Source organism: Callospermophilus lateralis, chromosome 13 (assembly GCF_048772815.1).
Source record: "Callospermophilus lateralis isolate mCalLat2 chromosome 13, mCalLat2.hap1, whole genome shotgun sequence".
Lineage (NCBI taxonomy): Eukaryota > Metazoa > Chordata > Mammalia > Rodentia > Sciuridae > Callospermophilus > Callospermophilus lateralis.
The window spans coordinates 83,559,521-83,580,464 of NC_135317.1; the positions used below are offsets into that span (position 1 = coordinate 83,559,521).

A 20,944-nucleotide genomic window follows, 5' to 3' on the forward strand; every position below is an offset into this window, starting at 1 on the left:
GGTTTGAATGACATTATTTAAATTGTTTTTTCAATTTTTCACTTAAAGATAAACAAATTAGCTTCCAATATGATTGGGATTGCTTAGGTTACATTTATTCTTTAAGGTAATTGTGATTCTCATGTATATGTTTTAATTTCTTTGCATAACAATGAAATAGAGAAAATGGTTTATAGAAAGTCTGTGGTCCATTTTCGGATAGTTTTTTGAAAATTTTGATTCTCAGTTTCACCAAAATTATTTTATTAGTAACCTTGAACTATAGGCTACAGAAAAACTTTAAAATGACAAAAGAAGAATGCTGATTTAATTACTAGACAGTAAAAATGTACTTTACCTCTATAGAAACGTAATTAAAATGAAACAAAGTCAAATGGAAAGAATTCTTATGAGGGTCAGTAAAAAGGAGAAAAAAATGATATCTCTTTGTTAAGCATTAAAAATGTTTAATTAACTGCTTGCCAAAACAAAACAATTAAAATGGCAATTACCTTTAAAATAGCAACAATGTAATTGCAGCTGATGTGATATAAAGCTAGGAAACAAAATGTTAATCTAGAATGAACAGTTTAAATATGAAATTATGATATACTTGGCTTCCTGTAGTACAGCTGTCAAGCTTGGGCAGTTTGCTGGTCAATAGTGACATTCTATGTGTCAGTGAACAGAGTCTCTTGATACCATAACCCACAGTTCACACATTACTGAAGCTCCAACTGTCGAACGTTCAAGTCCCCTGGTATTATTGCAGCTTCCAGACTCTCCTGACTGGCTCATGTTTCATTCTTTGGCAATTTGCCCTAATGATATCCCTCAGGAGCTTTCAGCCTCTCTTCTTTTCCATATTTAATCGTGCTGTATTAATCTGAGTGATGCGCAAACTGTGCTGCACAAATCGTAATTTCCTACAATATATTCTGAGATGCTTACCTGATTTTTCAGTTTTAACTTTATTTATGTTCTAAATTTTAACTCCAAAGTATATTTTTATGTGGTTATAACTATCTACATATGATTCCCATGAAGCTACTCTTGCTTTTTATATATTTTTTACAGGAGTCCCTGAGACATAAAAGACTTTATTTATATAACTGGTAAAGGCATTGTGAGTTATGTCATTGTGTAAATTTTTCTATAATTATCATTCATCTTTGATACCTTGGACATGGCTTTTTGTTTGGAGGGTCAGCGGCTACTTATTATTGTTGTCCTTTTGTAAATTTTAGTTAACTGCCTGTCTCCATGGATCGGCTGCTCTGCTCTACCCAATGTATTGGCAGCATATATACATCCCAGTGCTTCCTCCACACCTGCTGGACTACTGCTGGTAAGCTGGCTTTTGCCAGACTGCTTTAAATCCAGGTTTCCTGATTAGAAAACAGATCCGCTTATTTGTAGATTAGGTAAACCTCCTGTATATGTGAAAAAAAATCACAGGAACTTGACTTTTGCGTTAGTAATACATACTAGAATAGTTTTATGGAGGCCAGAGTAGCTCTTTCCACAGAAAATTTGCCCTTGGCAAACAAAGCTGTTTAAATTTTGTGAATTTATTCTGCAGTCATTTAGATAATTCAGTACATAAATAGAAACAAAATTTTTGTTTGTGGCTGGGAAAATTGGACAGAAGTATGATATTAATTAGAAAACCCAGTGTTCCAGGTGTCAGAACTTGTCTGGAAAGTCTTGCCAGTTACCACATTGTCTCTGTCAGGGCACACTTTTGTTTCCTTTACCCCAGGATACACTTTCTTTTACCTCTGCTTTCCCTAATAGCACACTGAATACCTTGTACTGACAAAATGGTTGCTTTTAATATAAGAATTATATTAAAATATAATATTGGTTTAAGTCAAAATTTCAGCCTAAAGCTGCTATAAAAATAAAAAGAAAAAACAGTGTTGGGATTAATAATAAAGGGTTTGCTTGCCTTAGAAAGAACTCCCAGTGATTTCACCAGTCTGAATTCATTCAAGCCTCTAGAAATTATGAGAACAATGACCAATGACCCCCTTGTTCTCCTCCCTAGAAGAGTCTACATACTTAGAGTGAGGATAGCAGGGAGCAGACTACTAAAAAGCAGCTTTGGGACCTTCTTTAGGACTGGGGTATGTTATCTTTACTGCATAATCATTTTCTGGAGGCATACCTTAATTTGTAAGAAATTTGATGGGATTTTTTCCCCTTTAAATCATACACATACATGCACAGGAGGAAATCATTTCAGCTTTAATGTGTTTGTTTAAATCCTAACTAATATTAGTAAAAATCAGTTCCTTTAAAAATAACATTTATTTAGCTTTTTATTTCTTGAAGGACAAATTAAAGTACTTAAGGATTAAAATTATATAAGTTCATACTTTAAAGTTTTTAAATTAAGTTTTTTTGTGACTAATCTGCTTATAATAAGTGATGATAATAACAGTATATGTACTTGGACACATATTTTGATTATACTGCTCTATTGGTTTCCACAGCATGGTAGTAGTATTGATAATGCTGTGAAGTAGGTACCAGTGACCTACCACTGCTCTTCTGCCCTTGGAGAAATGTTTCGCAGATTATAGGAATGCAATTAATTATATTGTGAAGTATCATACTCACAAGATTAAGTGTAAAGCTAAACCTATAAATAGTCTCTTATGACATGTATTTTAGAGTTTTCTTTTGACCAGCACACCTACAATGTCTTAACCATCCTTGAAGGCAGAGATTGGAGTTCATTCATGTCAACATATGCAATAGTTCTTTGCACACAGTTTTCTGTAATTAAAATTTACTTTATTGATGAACAGTTTAAAAATATAGGTCAATTGAGTGTTTCAAGAACTAACACTTCTAATTATGAAGTTTAGAATTATATTTTATTGGGTTATAATGCTCATGTCATCTTAATTTTTTCTATTAAAATAATCTGACCTCTTAGAGGTAACATACCTCTAAGCTCATTTCTCTATAATGAATTACACATTTAATGTTACTTAGAAACTGTTCAATGACTCAGGGAAATTTTTACTAATTCTTTCCAAAGCTACCTTTCTGATACTTTCCATCCCTGACATCAAATCCTTTTTTTTTTTTTTTTTGCTGCTTCCATTATAATGAAAGAAGCTTGTTCTATATTTCAACCCTGGAATTTTCTTTCTAATGTCTGAAGTAGCTGTTAGGACATGTTCTAACAGCTTTTATAACAGAGCAGTGATACCCAAGCAAGGAGTTTATCTGAAACTTTCTGAACTTTACAGACACAGTGATAGGTTAATTTCTACTGTATGAACTGAGAACTATGATTTTTTTTTTCTAGAAATAGCCATTTGAGATTCTGGCTCTCTTCCATTATTAGAAAATTTCATGGAATAAACAATTTTCTAAGAAAAATGGTTTTTCTTCCCTTTGAATCCTTCAAGTTAAAATCATATTAATCTACCTGCACAAGGGGAAATATTTCATATTATCCCTTCAATCTCTTTGAATAAATGATTTTAATATTCCAGTTCAAAATAACACCATGAAAGTTTGATAGGAGTAGATGTATTATTGTTAACTCTTTAGAGTGATAAGAGCTTTCCAAATCCTGAAGTAATTCTAGCTCCTCAAAGTATTTCTGTTTTTGTATCTGATAGCTCTGGCATAGAACAGGTTGTGGAGAACCATAATGCCATCTTGTGACCATGGGTGAATATCGCATCTTGGTTTATTGATAAAGCCTAACTACTTTGTTGGTCTGTTCATTCATCCATACATTTGTTCATCAAATATCTAGTGAGCAACTATTTGCCAAGATGTGTGTATGTAATGTGATGAATAAGATTAAGTTTTTGCCCTTGGGAGCTTCACAGATAGGAAGACATACATATATACTGACATAAACTTATATGTGCACAACATACACGTATAAAGCTCAGATATTGTAAGTCCTATTGTAGAGACATACAAAAGAACCATGCATGGAAATTGAAGAAACAGCCCACCTTCTTGGAAGGTTAGGGATGATTCTCAGAAGAAAGTTATACAATCTGTATTTTTCCCTTAATCAGCCAAAATAAGAGTATTTTAATGTGGCAAGTTTATGACACTGATAAACCATCTGAGTTCATAAATGTTTAAGAGGTGTTGTGATCTATGAGTAGTAAAAGCAAATTATTGTTTGGTCAGGGAATGGTTAGTCAGTCTTTTCATTTAGCTCATCTATCTGATTCTGCTATGAAATGATCAATTTAGCTTCTAAGGGAACAGTTTTTTTTTTTTAAATGGAAGATTATAATCTTAATACTACCCCCAATAGATTGCTGTTATAGTTACAGGTAGTCTGTTTGTTAAGAAAACCTAAAAAGAAAATAAAGGCAATATTTTGAGTGAAGGTTAGTTTCTACCAAAAAGAAACAGCGTTCATAATAGAGCCTTCTATATTCTGTCTTTTCAAAATAACTTCACTGATGGAAAGATCTAGGACAGTTTTGCACATGGATGTTAACATCTGTGTTGCCAAGGATCTCTTCCTGACTTATTAACACCCTAATTTAATTAGGAAATTTCAGCTAGGGTTTGCAAAATTTCTTTGCATGAGACTTGGCTTATTTTGTATTAGGAGGTACACAATCCACTATGAAAAGGTGGGAAGGAAACACCTATTCAATTAATCCCATATTCTGAAAAATATAATTACTTTAGAAAATCTGTGTTGTAGATTAATAATGCTTGTGCCTCAAATAGCTCTATTTTTGGATTTTATTTAAAATTAGTGAGGAAAAAACTTGTGGATACATACTTAGCTATCTTATAAACAAATTTTGAATTACTTTATTATTATTATAAAAAGTTTTGAGTTACTTTATTATTTTATTATTTATTACTCTGCATAGATGCTTTTTACTGAATTTTTAATTCTATCTTTACAATTTATATAAACTTATTGTTTGTATCTCAAAAGATAAGTAGTCTTCATAATCTTTAACAAATATTTTTCTAGATGTATTTCCTAGAATTTTAGTAGATTACTTAGCAGTTTGAACTCTCATTTAATAAAACTGTGGTCCATCCAGTATCCCTTCAACATGTATAAGAGGAACATACTATGTTTAAAAGCCTTGAATATTTTGGCAAGCACTCTTCTATTAAAATGTGTTTTGGAATTTAAGATACCATAGACTTTCTGTATTATACATCTTGTGGTTAGGATATCCTAACTGGGGGTGAATTGGAATGTTTTGTGGTAACTAATAATTTTATACTATTTTGGATGTTTGGAGGGCTTAACATACTTAAAATCTTGAGAGTTGCCTACCTTATTTAGTGACAGTGGCCCAAGCCTGATTCTGGGGGCCCAGAATAGTGATCTATACTTCGCTTGTTATCTGTAGAGTCCAAGGGATGAAAACATGAACTAGGGAGTAACTGGTCTTCCCTTATTTAAGTAAAAGTGGAACAGTCCACATTTATTCCTCCTTTTTCCTTTTGACGGAAGAAAATCTGTTGGGTCTTAAGGATATTGAGACCTATAAATAGTTCTCAACTTTCAGTCAAATGAAGTATCCAGAATATCAGATCAATTCCAGATGGTCTGTTGCATAAAAATTAAAAAAGAATAGGAAGGAACAAAGCTACAAAAGACAAAGACAACTGGGAATTAGAATGTAGTACAATAATAAGTAATGAACTAGAACGTACAGGCTCCTGAGAAGCAAAGAACTTCATCCATTGTGTGTGTGTGTGTGTGTGTGTGTGTGTGTGTGTGTGTGAATTCTGGAAGTATAGGTTACTGTTTATCCATCCTTAAATGAACTTGGAACTTTCTGAGGTTACTTTGAAGTACCTGAATCTGTCAAGGTGCCTGTTATTTTTATCTGTTATTAGTTCTCAGTAGAAAAGTGAACTCAGAGTTTGGACAGCACCGTTTTAATAATGGCAGTGATGGTTAGAAAATTATGCAAATCCTTTGAGAAAGAGGATTATCTGTTTGCCTTAATAGAAAAGGTTTGCATTAATAAAGCACAAAGATGCCCATAAAAGAATTGCCAAAATGTTTTTATTTTTATTTAGCTATTTGTTCACATATCTTCTATCACTTTTGTAGACATCTGTACATTCTTATGTTTTCCTGTTAGATAATAATTTTGTTTAAAATGTCAAGTTGAATAATTTTCTTCTTGTATTTCCTAAGAAATATTTCTAAAATTACTAGTAGCATAGATTTTGTATATTAAAAGTTCTTTAATGTTTGCATTTCTGCTGGGGTACAAGATTCACAAGGAAACACATTTCAGTCGTATTGTTTATTATTATTCCCAAGTCCCTACCTCAGAGCCTGGCACCTCCAATATCAGGCATTGAATTAATTAATACAAAATCCTTGTTGTATTTGAGTATTTTTAATTTATTAAATTATTTTATTCATTACACTGAAAGTGGAATAAATCTGAATTTATAAAACTTAAATTAAAGGTGATATACATGAGGGAAGAGAAAGCACACTATGGGAGGAACTTGTTTATTTTTTTGCAACTCTACTTCCAGAATACTGCCTGGCACACATTAAGTCTCAGTAAATAATTTGATGACTCTGTGACTATGTAACTGCTTGACTGACTGACTAAATATTTGGAGACATAGTAGGTATGAAATAATGAAGACATATTAAAAAAATCACAGAAATAAGAATGAGAAAATATGTGCAAAAATGTAATAAATTTGATGATTATTTAGGATCTATTTGCTGTGAGGTATATGGAAAAGATTCAACTCAGACTATGGCCTAGGCCCTGAGAGTCTTAAATAAAAAAATGCTTTTTAGGTATTATAATTCTTAATTTAATTACAAATGATTTTGTGATTTTTATATAAGCCAACCTTAATTTAAATGTTAATGACCTCTAGGATTAAATTTGAGTTTTATATATTGAATACTTTTGAATGCAGAATGTGCTGTTCTGGAACTGAGCATTTAGTAAATTTAATTTTTTTAAGCACTTGAATTACTTTTATTATTGTTTCAGTTTTAACAAACTATATGAATCTATCTATATATATATTTTTTTAATTTAGTGCCCCAATGCCATACCTGATTGGAATACACTCCAGCCTCATAGAGGTGAGTATCTTTCAGAAACGAGATAGTGATAAAATTTACTCATTAAAAATAATACTTAAAACAGTTTTGTTTGAAAGAATAGCAAATGAATAATATCAAGCATTGACTAACTTCATATTTAGGAGCTAATTAAATGATCATTTAAAAAAGTTAGCATTTAAATAATTTCATTTAGATTAGTGTACTAAATGAGCATTTTTAGTGGCATGAGACCCATGAAAATAGGTTATATTTTATAGAAGTCATATGGTAAGTTTTGAATACTAAAAACTTTAATCCTTAATGAACTACTTTTCTTGATGGTAACTTGATATCTTTTATATATCTTTTTCTCGGAACTATATTTTGAAAATTAAAATTTACGTACTTGTGGCTCATAAAATGAAATGTTTTTATTTTGAAAACTTCATTTTTTTAAAGTTTATTTCTATGTGGTTTTAATATGCTAATGACAAACTTTGAAATTAGAATACAGCTTCTTTTTATATTTTAATTTTCAGTCCTGTTGGGGGATAAAAATTTGGGATTTTTTTTAGCTGTCATCAGATCATTCCAAAATGATTTTTTTTTTTAAAACTTAAATTATCCTTGTAGTGAAACTTTAAACTTCAAAGTTCTTGAATCTGAATCAGTGATATTTCCAGAGTAGACTTTTTGGAAGATTAGCCTGTGAAAAAATAAACAAAGCTTTGTATGAAAGGAGAAAATTTGAGTCAGTTGAGTGGAAACATTATGATGGGTGATTTCAGTTTTCTTTGAATACTTTTCTCTTTTGGCTGATTGTACAGATTAACAATTTAACCTAATTTCTAATTAACAAAATAATGAGTTAAATGTGGTTTTCTTAGTTGCTGTTACTATATACATCAGTCCTTCCCTTTGATCAAAGAAGATTCTTTTGATGTATTTTAAAATTCTCAAGGATCATATGAGAGAGTCATGTTCCTGCAAAAGGCCTGGATTATAGAATTACACCTGAGCTCTAGTTTGGGGGCATTTTTTTTTTTTTTTGCAAAATAGTAGACAGTATTTTTTATTTGCTTCATCATTAATAGAAAGTAAATCTTAATGAATTTTTAATAGGCTTGAATTGTTTTTTATATTGAAATTTGGGTTGGATAACTTTATGATTTCTTATATTTTATTCATTTTTATAAAAGTTTTCCTATAAGCTCAGGCATTTTCAGTGAAAAAACGAAGTATATGAAATGTAGAATAGATGAATTTAGGTATTCAGTCTGGTATTAGATCATGGAATATTTCATAGCATTTTTAAAGATTTTTTTTAGATGTATGGACATTTGTTTTATTCATTTATTTGTATGTGGTGCTGAGAATCGAACTCAGTGTCTCACACATGCCAGGTAAGTGCTCTACCATTGAGCCACAGCCTCAGCCCCTCACTAGCATTTTATTGATCAGTTTTTTGTTTGTTTTTGTTTTTGAAGTTCTAGGGATTGAACCCAGGGCTTTACACATGGTAAGCAAGTTCTCTACCACTGAGCTGCATCCCAAGCCCTGACCACTAGCTTGACTTGATAACGAATCTCAACATGGTTAGATTTTTTTTTCCTAAGGAAATCATCAAATTTGACTTTCATATTATTGTGCATATTATTATGCATTTTCACATTAGCGACTTTCTGTATTCTGAATGTAAGATGATAATTTTTCTGTATATTTATACAGATGCAAAATATTTAAAGTTGTTGACACTACCTATTGATGGGTTATTTTTTTATATAATATTCTATAACAATTTTTACAATTGGCTTTCCAAAATTAATATAGAAATTATACATGTTTTAAGTGTTCAGTTTCATTTATCATATATTTATTGGCCATATGTAAAGAAAATATTTTTTAAGGAGCAAACTTAAGAATTTTTCATGTTTTGAAATTATTGTCTTTAAAAAAAGTGCATTCTAACTTTAAATAAGCTTTTGTTATTAAACAAGAATATTTAGAGCCACAGTTAGGTTAGTTGAAATCTCTATAATTTTTATTCACTGGGTTTATTCAGGTGTCTTGAATAGTCAGCTATATTTGGTTTATCTGGTTTAATAGTGAATGAAAAAATATACTTGGACCTTCAAGAATTCTTTTAAAACAGTTGGGTGTTATTTAGTAACTTTCTTCTTAATGTATTACACAATGATATTATGTATTACAATTTTATTCTTACTATTTCATTATTGGACTTTTCAATTTATTATAAATTACTTATTTATTTTATAATAAGTAATTTATAATCAAAATGTGGATGTAACCACTTACATAGTTTATATGTTAGACTGAGACGAGTAAGTTTTTGCATTTTTTTTTTTTTTAGTAATTACAATGAAATTTTTCAAGGAAGAGTCAAAATAGTCTTTTTCCTCTTTCTTGTTCAAGACAGTTTCCACATATATTATCAGTTTATAAAAACTTCCATAGTTATTCTAAATCATATTAATGATATTTGAATTTTTTCAATTATTTTTTATGTAATCATTAAGTAAAGAATGGCAAAAAGTCTCTTTTTAAAATAAAAAAAAATGCTTCTAAAATGAAGGAAAAAAACATTTTGTTCTTCCTGAAAACTAAACTTCAGGGATGATCTCAAAGCAGACTAAAGCATGTAAAAGTGATTAAGAGTAAATGAGTAAAAGCTATAAATATGAGAATTGTCTTATTTGGTTCATTTTACAAAGGACTATAAGTGACATGTTGTTCAGTTTCATAAGGTCATGTGATTGCTGCCATGGTGTCATTTCTTTGCATTAATGTGTATAATGTACATCCGTAGTCACATTTGCAGAAGGGTTTAATAGAGGGCATGAAAAGACTTAACCTACTTTAACACCTTACTGTTTTCTTAATAAGCCTTTTAGTCTATGTCCAGTTATTATTTTCTTATTTTTGAAGAAAAAGGAATTCTTTTCTCATGTTTTCTCACTCTTATTTATATATATTTTATAACTTTATAAGATAAAAAGGTAACATTTGATCTTTACATACCTATTTAGAAAAAAAATTGCTTAAGCTTGATTTGAAGAGAAAAAATAGTTAGCATACTGATGCTATTCCAGATTTTCTTTCAAAAATACTGGTTTGCCTCCTTCCTTCCCTCCTTCCTTCCTTCTTTCCTTCCTTCCTTCGTTTCTTTCTTCCATTCTTAAAATTATTTCAATATTAGGGCCTCTCAGTTTCTTAATTAAAACTGAATACATTTTTTATATTCTTTTTTTCCCTCTTTTTGAAATAGGGTCTTTCTCAGACTCTATTGCCCAGACTGGCCTGGAACTCATGATCCCCTTCTTTAGCCTTGAGAGTAACCTGTATTGCCATACCCTGCTTCTTGTTGTTATTCTTATTGATTAATTCTTTGTAAAAAAATTCCGTGGGCACTATTATCTGACTTTATAAAACTAAAAGTAATTTTGAAAAAAGTGAACATTTCATATTAATTATTCAGACTTTAGTGTGTTATCACAAAACATTTTGGGGCACATTGGCACTATCCTGTGCTTTTTTTTTTTTTTTTGATCCTGGGGATTGAACTCAGGGGCACTCAAACACTGAGCCATATCCCCAGCCCTATTTTGTATTTTATCTAGAGACAGGGTCTCACTGAGTTACTTAGTGCCTCACCAGTGCTGGGGCTGGCTTTGAACTTGTGATCCTCCTGCCTCAGCCTTCTGAGCTGCTGGGATTATATAGGCTTGCACCACTGTGCCCATCTATCCTGTGCTATTTTTAAAAGCTCATTTTACTTCTTAAAATATGTGTCTAGCTCCCAGATTATTTACATATTTCTGGTATAAAGCTAACTTAAAAATGAAGATGTATATTATAGCTATAACATAGTTTGACCAAATACCATTACTACAAGTACACCAATATAATATATATTTGCTTACAATATTAAATGGATTATTATATTTATACTATAGTTAATTTATAAGTAAACACATATTTCTGTATTTAAACCTCTCTTAGTGTGTATAGAAAGAAAAAGAAATGAGTATATTTATAAATGTTTTTTGAAATAGTATCATTAATGTCACAAGAAATGGTTCTCTGTGTCTTAGAAGTGACTATCTTTAAGGTCTTATTTTATAATACAATGTGTTTTTACAAGGTGGATGTTTAAAATAGTGTATCTCCCAAGAATTCATATCACAGGTAGATAATATACCTCTCTTAAAACATGAATTCCCTACTTTAGGCTGTTAGTTCACTAGCAGATTTAACATTCTACCAAATGTGCAGAGATTTGAAATTCTTAAATAGATCAGAGAAATTTCAGTCATAATCAGTTTAAAAAAATAATTGACTTAGCAAATTTTAAATTTGAGATATTTAAATAATAAATTTCAAAAATGGCTTTTATTCTGCAATGATAGTTTTTAAAATATTACACTGAAATTATTTATTGATCTATTACTAGTTGACCTATAAAATTATGGAATTATAAATTCATGGATTTAATTCCTTAATGAACACATTACTTATCACTTATCACCGTTTGCTATAATTTAAATCAAACAAATAGAAATCAATTCTTTTTTAAAAGTATATATGATAATTTAAATAGGACAAAATAACCATAACTATTTTCTTTATTAGGTCAAAAACTTTGATAAAATTGTAATTTAGTATAATTTGTGAACATATTAAGGTATGTTGACTATTTTAAAGCTTTTAAATAAATAAGACAAATAAAATGGTCATTCTGATAGGCTATTCAATTTCATTGTTTACCATGAAATTGATGTAAGGAATATTGCTAACTATAAGTTCCAGCTTACTCTCCTTTCTGTTACTTTCTCTTAGACCACTTTCAGTCCTCATCATCAAGTTATATCTACTGGTATGGAAATGTAGAGAAAATATTTATTCATTTTAAAATGCAGATCAATACTGTGGTCATAGTTATTATTTTATGTTGTCACTACAGTATGATTTATGCTAAAGATAGGTGAGGAGCTGGGTACAAATTACTGTATTATTGGGTTGATATTCATTTGGTGAATTTTAAAGACTACAGGTTTTTATGATGCAAGTGTGCCAATTTTATAATAGGTTTTTGTTGCATTATCTCTTTGGTAGTTAAATTAATTAGTATTGTATGAGCAAATATTGCATTTTAAGCATTTCTACCAAATGTTTTGAATGGATTATGATCAAATTTCCTTCCTAAGAATAGGAAGTTGTTTATATCCTTTTGTAATGTAGGATTTTTTTGTTGAAATTTTCAAGCTTATTGCATTAAGATAATGTTTTGGTGTTTTAAAAATCACCAAAAAACATATAGTTTGCATAGAAAATATTTTGTCTTTTTCATATATGTGTTTTTTAAACAGAGAGTGAAAAACAAATCATTGGAAGATGTGGTTATGTTAAATGTTGACACAAATACTCTAGAATCACCATTTAATGACTTGAACAACCTGCCAAGTGATGTGGTAAGTCTGAAGGATATTTTGTGGGGAATGTATATGTTTTATCCTGGACCCTTGAGTTGAGTTATTTTCTCACTTTTTATCTTAAATAAAAGTGTTGGTGTGTGCAAGTGGTGTGAGAGGAATTGATGTAGTTCTATTTTTAGCATTTTTACCTTTTGGCAGTTGAGGAGATGTAGAATGGGACATCATATTCCTTATTGTAAAAGTACCATCATAATTAAAAAGCTAGATGCATTCATTAGGCAGAGTTTCTTTAAATGTAAGTCTCTTCATCTCATCTTAATCATTATATTACAAAGTAGGCATTTCTGTCTGCCTAGTGGCATGTCTTGCAAAAGAATGAGAGAGTTTTTGAAGGCAAGAAGAAGAAGGGGGCCAATTATCGGCTTTTGCTTCCCTGCCACCTGCCAGCGCTTTTCCTTTTAATTAATGATCTGATGGCACTGGTCAATATAATAAGAAATGCTTGTACAGTTGGGGTCAGAAAATTCTGGCTTTGATCTCCCTCAACTTTCTGAAACATTTATTTGTTTTCTCTAAATTATTTCAGTTTTATTTTAATCTTTTCTATCCTGCTGAGGACCGCAAGAATGAAAACCTACACTGTTTGTCATTTGCTTTGGCAGAGCAAAGACTGCTTACTTAGAATTCTATTTGTAAATTAAACTGCAAATGCAGTTTGTCATAAAAGACATCTGATCCTTTTGAAATGACGAAAACTGTCTTTTGTCTGTAAAGGCTGATAAATTAAGTGCCAGTTCTTTTCTGGTCTTTGATCTTGCAGAGGGTTTGTGTGCATGTGCGTTTGTGTCTGCAGCTTATAATGGGACATATTCTGTATTTCATGTTAAATAGTCTCAAAAAGTACATTTTTCTGGCCTTCGTATTCCTTAGTATAGGGCAAAAATGCAAACGAGTACTATTTCTGTATATATTTTATTTAATAGGCTAGTTAAAAACATCCTGTGATTTAGTTCTAAGTTAAACTAACTCCCCTTTTTCAAAAAGCAAAGCATCTTTTCAAGGACATTAAAATTTGGGAATTAAAATCATAATACATTTTTGTGTAAATTACAATTGCTTTGAAATCCATTATTAAGGATTTAAAAATTCCAAATTCCAAATATACAGCCACATGAGCCTTGATTGTTCTTATAGTTAGTGATAGGAAAAATATTATTTCAAAGTCCAAATCAGATTATTTATGACTATAAATAACCTAAAATGCTTGCTGACCTTGAGGCACATTACTCTGAACTCTTTTATCTTAACTCTAGTAAAAATTCATGCTGTTTGAACACATCCACACTCAGGCCAATGAACAATTATCTTTTCAGCTCATTATAACTAGATTGTCTCATTATAAACTTTTGCAGAAACTACTAGAAATGATTAGTTATTCATTTAGAATCCCATCAAAGTATTCTTCAATGGATGGAGAAATAATTATAAAAAGTAGAATTCCAATTTTTAAGAATGTTTTCCTGTGTGCATATATCTCGTACTGTTAATGCTCAATTGAGGAAGGATTGTTTATTAAAGAAAGAGAAAGAAAGAAATTCAGCTTTTCTGTATATGATATTAAAAATTTTATTGTCAGCTTTAGTGAGATGATTCTTTGAGAAGAACTCTGCTTTTTTAAAATTGAGAAGTACTAGAATTAGTTGATAATTAAGACACTTATTTAAATAGATGGGGATGGTAAGTAGTATTCACAAAATGTACAAATATGAGTTTTAAATATAAAAGATGATAGGTCATCGTGTAGTCTACTCATAAACAACATTATAACTAAACAAAACTGAAATATTTAAAATAGGTAAAAAGGAACACTGCCAGGTGTGGTGGATTGATTATATAGAAGCTTGAAACTGAAGGCCACAGAATTACAGATAATTTGAAGGCTACATAAATGAAAATGCTTCTGAGATAGAGCAAGGATCATTTGTTGAAAATATGAATATTTTTAAAGTTATAGTAATTTTCTAAAAATATTTAAGGTGATTGTTTAACCTGTCTCTTTTAGCTCCATAGGAAAATGATGAAGTATCACAACATATTTTTTAAATGGCAAATGTTTTAAATGAGATGTGTTAAAATCACAAATGATTTTACTGAATTTTTGTGTGTAATTTAAATTAATAGTACGTATTTGAGGCCTAAAGAATAGTATTTGTAATCGTTTGATTGTTTAATAAGTTGACTGAGATTAGGTGGAAGGTGTTTTAAAATCATCCACCAAAGCATTTAAATTATACTTACAGGCTAGATGACTTTCTATGCATGTGCACTCTATTATTTTGTCAGATTGACCAGTGGTCTTGGCTGTTCAAAGGTCAGTGGTCACAGTTGTCCTGAATTACTAGGTCTTTTTTCCTGTGGACCCTCTGCTGTGTTGCATGCTGTAATCTTCTTAATGGCTTCATTCCAATATTCACACATAATATTTTAGATTTATTGACTGTTAGAAATACTACCATGCCAGTAGCAGTTCCGCTACTCTTAAGGTATTTAAAATTGGAAAAATAAATCAGGGCAAAGCTTCCAGGAATCCTTTGTTTTCTTGAGGGAGGGGAAAAAACTCTCTTCCTGTCTTCTGACAAGAACACTTGTTTTTTTATTTCATCATTTCACTATAGATTTGTATCGTTAATACACACACACACACACACACACACACATACACACACACACACATACACACCCAAATATTTTATGGGGAGTGATTTTAGTGATACTGATTATTACATGGAATACCTTTTAAAGGCATTAGATAAATTAAAACGTGGTTTATGTGTTTTCTGTCTGTGAACACATGACTAAATTTTTGGTGGTAGTATCATGTAGAAATCTTTGAACATATATAGTCTGAATGTTTTGAAATAAAAAAGTAAATTTTAACTATCAATCATAGTTAGGCTTATTGTTGTATGTTTTTATAAGTGGGAAAAAGCTAGTTGAATTAAATATAGCATTTAAATCTCAAATGAATCCATTTTAATTTAAGAAAATAGACTATGGAAACCTCCCATTCCAAACATTTATACAAATTTAGTTTTAATTACCTAACAGTTTAAAATGATATATTTCTAAGGTATTACTCTTCATTTTTAAAAGTATTTTGGAGATTGCTGCTATTTCAAAAATAACAAATAGCGTAACCCACTCTTTGGAAAATTAAGCTAATGATTAGAATTATAATAAGATTCAGGAAATCCAGACTCAAAAAAATTAAGGTAAACAATTGTAAACTAACTCCCATAGACAGAAGTAGGTTAGAATTGACATTTGAAAAAGTTTTGTGCATTAGGATATTCATTACAACAGGCAATTAATTTGCCTGTATTTCTTAACTGTCTGTAAATAATTTTGTCTCATTCAGTTTTAAAAAATAATGTGTTCTGAGGTAGATCAAAATGCTTATCCCTGGGCTGGGATTGTGGCTCAGTGGCAGATTGCTTGCCTCACACATAAGAGGCACTGAGTTCCATACTCAGTACCACATAAAAATAAATAAATAAAGATATTGTGTCCATCTACAACTAATTTTTTTAAATGCTTATCCCTATTTTAGATAAGAAAATCAAGTCACGCAAAGCATGGTGTATCTCATTTAGTGCAGATAGGTTGATCATCAGTCATACGCGCCAAGTACTAGACCATGATCTGCTCAGATAAATGTGATACACAATTTAATAATTAATCATTTGAAATTTAATATCAAAGTTTACTTACCATGGTCATATTGTTAAAGAAATATCAAAATAATCTATTTGATTTAAGATTTTTAGGATTGTTCTAAAAATGTTATTCTCATATTGTATATTATACCATTGGAAAATTTGTTTCTGTTTTCTACCCTAAGAGTGTATAGAAAATATAGTGCATTTAGGAGTTATTGTACAATTCACTGTAGACCCCAGTATGTGATAAAATAGCTATGATTAGTAAAAAGAATTTTTAATAACTAAACTATTAGAAAGATCCTATTATATAAAATGATCTTATCTAAAATACCGTGCATGTTATAATAAAGCCTTTAAGTATTATCTGAAGAAATGTGTTAATGATTTAATGTGATAGGAAAAGAAAAGACATAAATTACTCTAAATCACCCAGAATCACTAAAAGCCTAAAAAACTTGAGAAAACACTTAAAACTTTGACTTTAAATAACATTTTTGGATATCTACACTTATTTGGAAATAAGTTGGAAAAAGAATTATCTATTTCAGAGAATTTTTAAATCACCTTTCCTAAAACCATTGTATACTGACCTCTTAGTCCATGCAAATTGTCAATAGATATGTTTAATTCATTGAATATTTCCTCTAATCTAACATGAAGGTTTAACATGTTAAATGTCATAATATACATTATAAAGAAAAAACAAGGCCCCAGAGAATATTATATTAGTTCCAGGTTTGCTCAGCTCTGCTATAATCCTTATTGTGTCTAATGGTAAGTGAAGCCCCTAACAAATTTTTGGGATGGCCATGTGAGAAAGTATACAGTTTTACTTAGCTTATTGCAGAAGTTGGAGAACATTTTATTTGGTTTAGAGTAGATTTCAGGGAAAATACTGCTTTCAGTGTGTCTCTGAAGTGTGTTCATGAGCATGGTCTGAGTTCTTAGCTTTACAATCCAGGCATCTAGTTATGTGTTTCCCCCCACCACACAGCTTTGACACAGTACTTTGTACATAGTAGGTATTCAATAAATGAATTATATTAAGCAATTATGTTGAAAGGAAACATAATTGCTCTTCTTAAAAGTTTGCTTTTAAAGTCCCTGTTTACAGTCATCTCCTGGAAAATTTTGTAAGGATATTTTCATTTGACTTTCATAATAAATAAAAGAAGAAACCTATAAGCATATTTGAAATATACTTTTTTGTCTAAGAGTATAGCATTCTATTTCCTGTATTTGGAAAAGGAGGCCATCTTGTGAGGATATGATTGTATTTCTGTACACTAATTGAGTGTCTCTGGAAAGTCACTATTCTTTTATAAGTGATTATTTTCAGAGATGTGATATTTAAAAATAGACTTTTTGTTTGTATGTTTGTAGGTAAAATAGTATATATATATATATATATATATATATACTATTTTCCAACTGTTCTCCTGGTGTATATTTTAAGAACATAAGCCTTAAGTGCAAAAACAAAAATAAAAAATTGCTGAAGCCTTAAATATGCTTCCAAACATTTCAAAGATCTTTGTTATTTTCTCTTAAATGAATGAGACAAGCTGTCCCTCCCACCAGACTTTAGTAATCCCCCCTTTTATGTCTCTGTACTTTTGCCATTTATAAAGTTGATTTATTGTTTGTTACTTTTAGTGATTTTTAAATGCCCATGAAGTCTTTGGCTTCCTCATGACTTTGTATTTCATATTAAATTATCCTCTCTTCTTCTGTTGCCCACACCCTCTCCCTCCCATATTACCTTAATAGCATGTCTCTCTCTGTTCTAAAGCTATTTTTTAAAAATATAAATTTTGATTTTTGACTATTAAAAGAATTTCCAATTTATTCTAGTCCTTTAAATTGTTGACTTTTCCGTATTCAAGAAACTCTTTTGTATGTGATATTGAGAGCACTGTCACCATAGTTATTCCCCAGTCTTTCTTATATCATGACTTGGTTAACTTTTAAATGAATTATGATCCTGGTGTCCATCACAGATATTCTGCTCAAGTAAACAAGAGGAATAAATGTAAAAGTATGTCTGAAACAGATTGTTGATATGCTAATTTAGTTACTTTTTCAGTCTTCACTGATTCAACAAGTATTTGTCAAGCATCTGCTATCTGCCCATATTTTGCTAAGAGCTGGGGATATAGTGGTGAACAAAAAAATATATACCCCAGTTTTTGCTGTTTACATTGTGTTAACAAACACTTATCTAGTATTACAAGTGGGTCAAATGTTGTAAAAGAAAGGAAAAAATGCAGTAGAAGAGAAAAACAAGGAGATTCTAATTTAGATTAAGGGTGAAATTGGTAGACTGGATCTGTTCTAGGCTCATTGATACAGAGAAAATCGTTTGCAGTTGTTGTGTAGCAAGTAATTGTCTTTTGTGGTAATGTACAGGCTTTTGAGAGCTCAGATGTTCTCCTTGTATACCATAGCAGTAAAGACTGTAAGCCTGAAGTTTGTTTTTTTGTGAAAGCATGACCCCCCTGATGCTGTACCAGTTGCATTGAGGGTGGGATTTCAGCAGCACCTGTTTTAGAAACTACGTAAGCAGTCAGAGGCTTGGTCTATATTCTTATTTCATATCTGTCACATATCCTTTTGTACTCTTTGTCTCTTCTTTAGATGACATATTTATTAGGGTACAGACTAAGCTGCTGTAATAGAGACCTCTAAACACCCTTTTCTAGATAAAAATAGAAGTTTTTTTTTCTCTGTTGTGTAATAATTAAGAGGAAAGTTGTTCAGAGCTGTGGGGTGTCTGCTATCATTCACATGGCATTCATCTCCAGGGTTAAGGTAGCTGTTCCACTACTCTTTGCCCTCAAATAAAAGGGGGAATCCAGGGAAGGGCACTCATACCCCTTTTAGGGCATAGCCTGAAAGTGTCACATTCCTCAGTTCACATCCCTTTTATTAGAATCCAGCCATATGGCCACACCAGGTCACAAGGGATGTTGAGAAATAGCTGGGTTTTAACTATGTAATATTTAAAACTTACATTACCAAAGAAAAGAAGAGTAAATGTTTGTGGACTGACAGCCCCATTTCTGCTACCAGCAAACTAAAGTGAAAATAATTTAGCTGAACTGACATATTATTCTTACTAGTCCACAGTGTTTGTGGTACAGCTAAGCTCAGTGTGTCAGGATTATCTTTCTTCAGAAGTAGCCTGAATGGTGGGTATGAGTCAGACAGACAAGCAAAGGAGGAAGAGGAAAAGCATTTACAAAAGTTGGGCCATGGTGAAGAGATTGGCAAATTCAAGAAATGGAAAGAAGCCCTCTAGGTTGTGTGATGAGTAAAAGAGTTATGCAAAAGGAGATGGTAGAGTTAGGCAGGAGTGGTCAGAAGGGACTATGGTTCTTTAATAGACCTTTGGACTTTATTGAAAATTCAGTGACAGTTTTTAACAGAGGAATAGTGTCATCTATTTGAAGTTAAAAAATATCATTTTGGGTTCTGGGTCTGGAAGGTCACTGTGAGTTTAAGAAATAAAGCAGATAAATCTGTGAAAACCATTTGCAGTGGTCAGGGTGAAAGATGATAATAGTTACTTGAATCTGGTAATACAAGGATTTAGAGAAAAGTGGACAGATTTGAAAAGTATATCAGAGGTAGAATTGACAAGCCTTGGTGAAGTATTGAATATGGGGATGAGAAAGGGTAAAATGCTGAGGAGGACCTAAAAAGTTCCTTTGAGAACAACAGAATAAATGAAATTGACACTGTTATGACCTTGAATTTGAAGTGGAGTGTTAGTTAGCTCTCCAGCACTGTAACAAAATACCTGAGATAAACAACTTATAAGAGGAAATGTTTATTTTAGCTCATGATTTCAGAAGTTTCAGTCTTGATAGGAGCAAGTGGCAGAGGAAATGGCTTCCCTCATGGTAGCTTTATGATGAAGAGTCAGGAAAAGGCCAGAGCCTGAGTATCTTTCAAGTGCATGCCTCAAGTGACTTAACTTCAAAAATAATAAAACAAGACAATTGATACTTTTTCATTATTAATAGGATTATGTGATAATAGCCATATGACTAAGATTTCAAATGTTTTTCTAAATTCTGAGTTGTATTCAAGTATATAGAATTCATGGGAACATACACAATTTTTTTCCCAACTAAATGTACAAGTTTGGAAATTAAATCATAAAATGTCATTTCTCAGACCACATATTGAAAAAGTGCAGAAGAAACACCATCGTTTTATAGATAAAAACTGCTAAAAGCTAATTAGTGCTGCAAAGGGCAATGGTAACGGGTGATAATTTACTCCAGTGACGTAAAGGAAGAGAAAACAGTAAAGTTGACATAATCATTTTATGTGAGATTGATATCCATGTATCTAAAATTGATTTTTAAAAACAATTTCAGTTTTACAGACTATTTTTGAGCATTCATTGTCTCATATAAAAGCAATTAGTTCAACTGCTTTTCTGGTCTCTGAAAAACAGGAACAACCTCAGATCTACAGGTACTAACAGTTGAAATCTTATAGTTTATGTTGATGTTGTTTGTAAAAGTTGAAATAATATATAAATAGCACAGGAAAAAGGGAACCATATTTATTGCTATTTTCAATCTCACATATCTGTAGGAAATTAGATGGTATGCTCATGAAGAATAAGCACTGTCCAATAGAAATCCAATAGAAATATAATGTGAGCCACATATGTAATTTAAAATTTTTAATCTCATTAAAATTCC

The 20,944-nt window shown here is 31.0% G+C and overlaps 1 protein-coding gene across 1 annotated transcript in view; it reads left to right on the forward strand.

Moving 5' to 3' along the window:
* Dennd1b (DENN domain containing 1B) overlaps window positions 1-20,944 on the forward strand; it is a 228,808-nt gene that overhangs the window by 125,036 nt on the left and 82,828 nt on the right. The window contains exons 10-12 of the mRNA XM_076831584.1: window positions 1,227-1,327; window positions 7,042-7,087; window positions 12,436-12,537. Coding sequence (XP_076687699.1) covers window positions 1,227-1,327; window positions 7,042-7,087; window positions 12,436-12,537 — 249 coding nt within the window. The remainder of the gene's footprint in view (window positions 1-1,226; window positions 1,328-7,041; window positions 7,088-12,435; window positions 12,538-20,944) is intronic.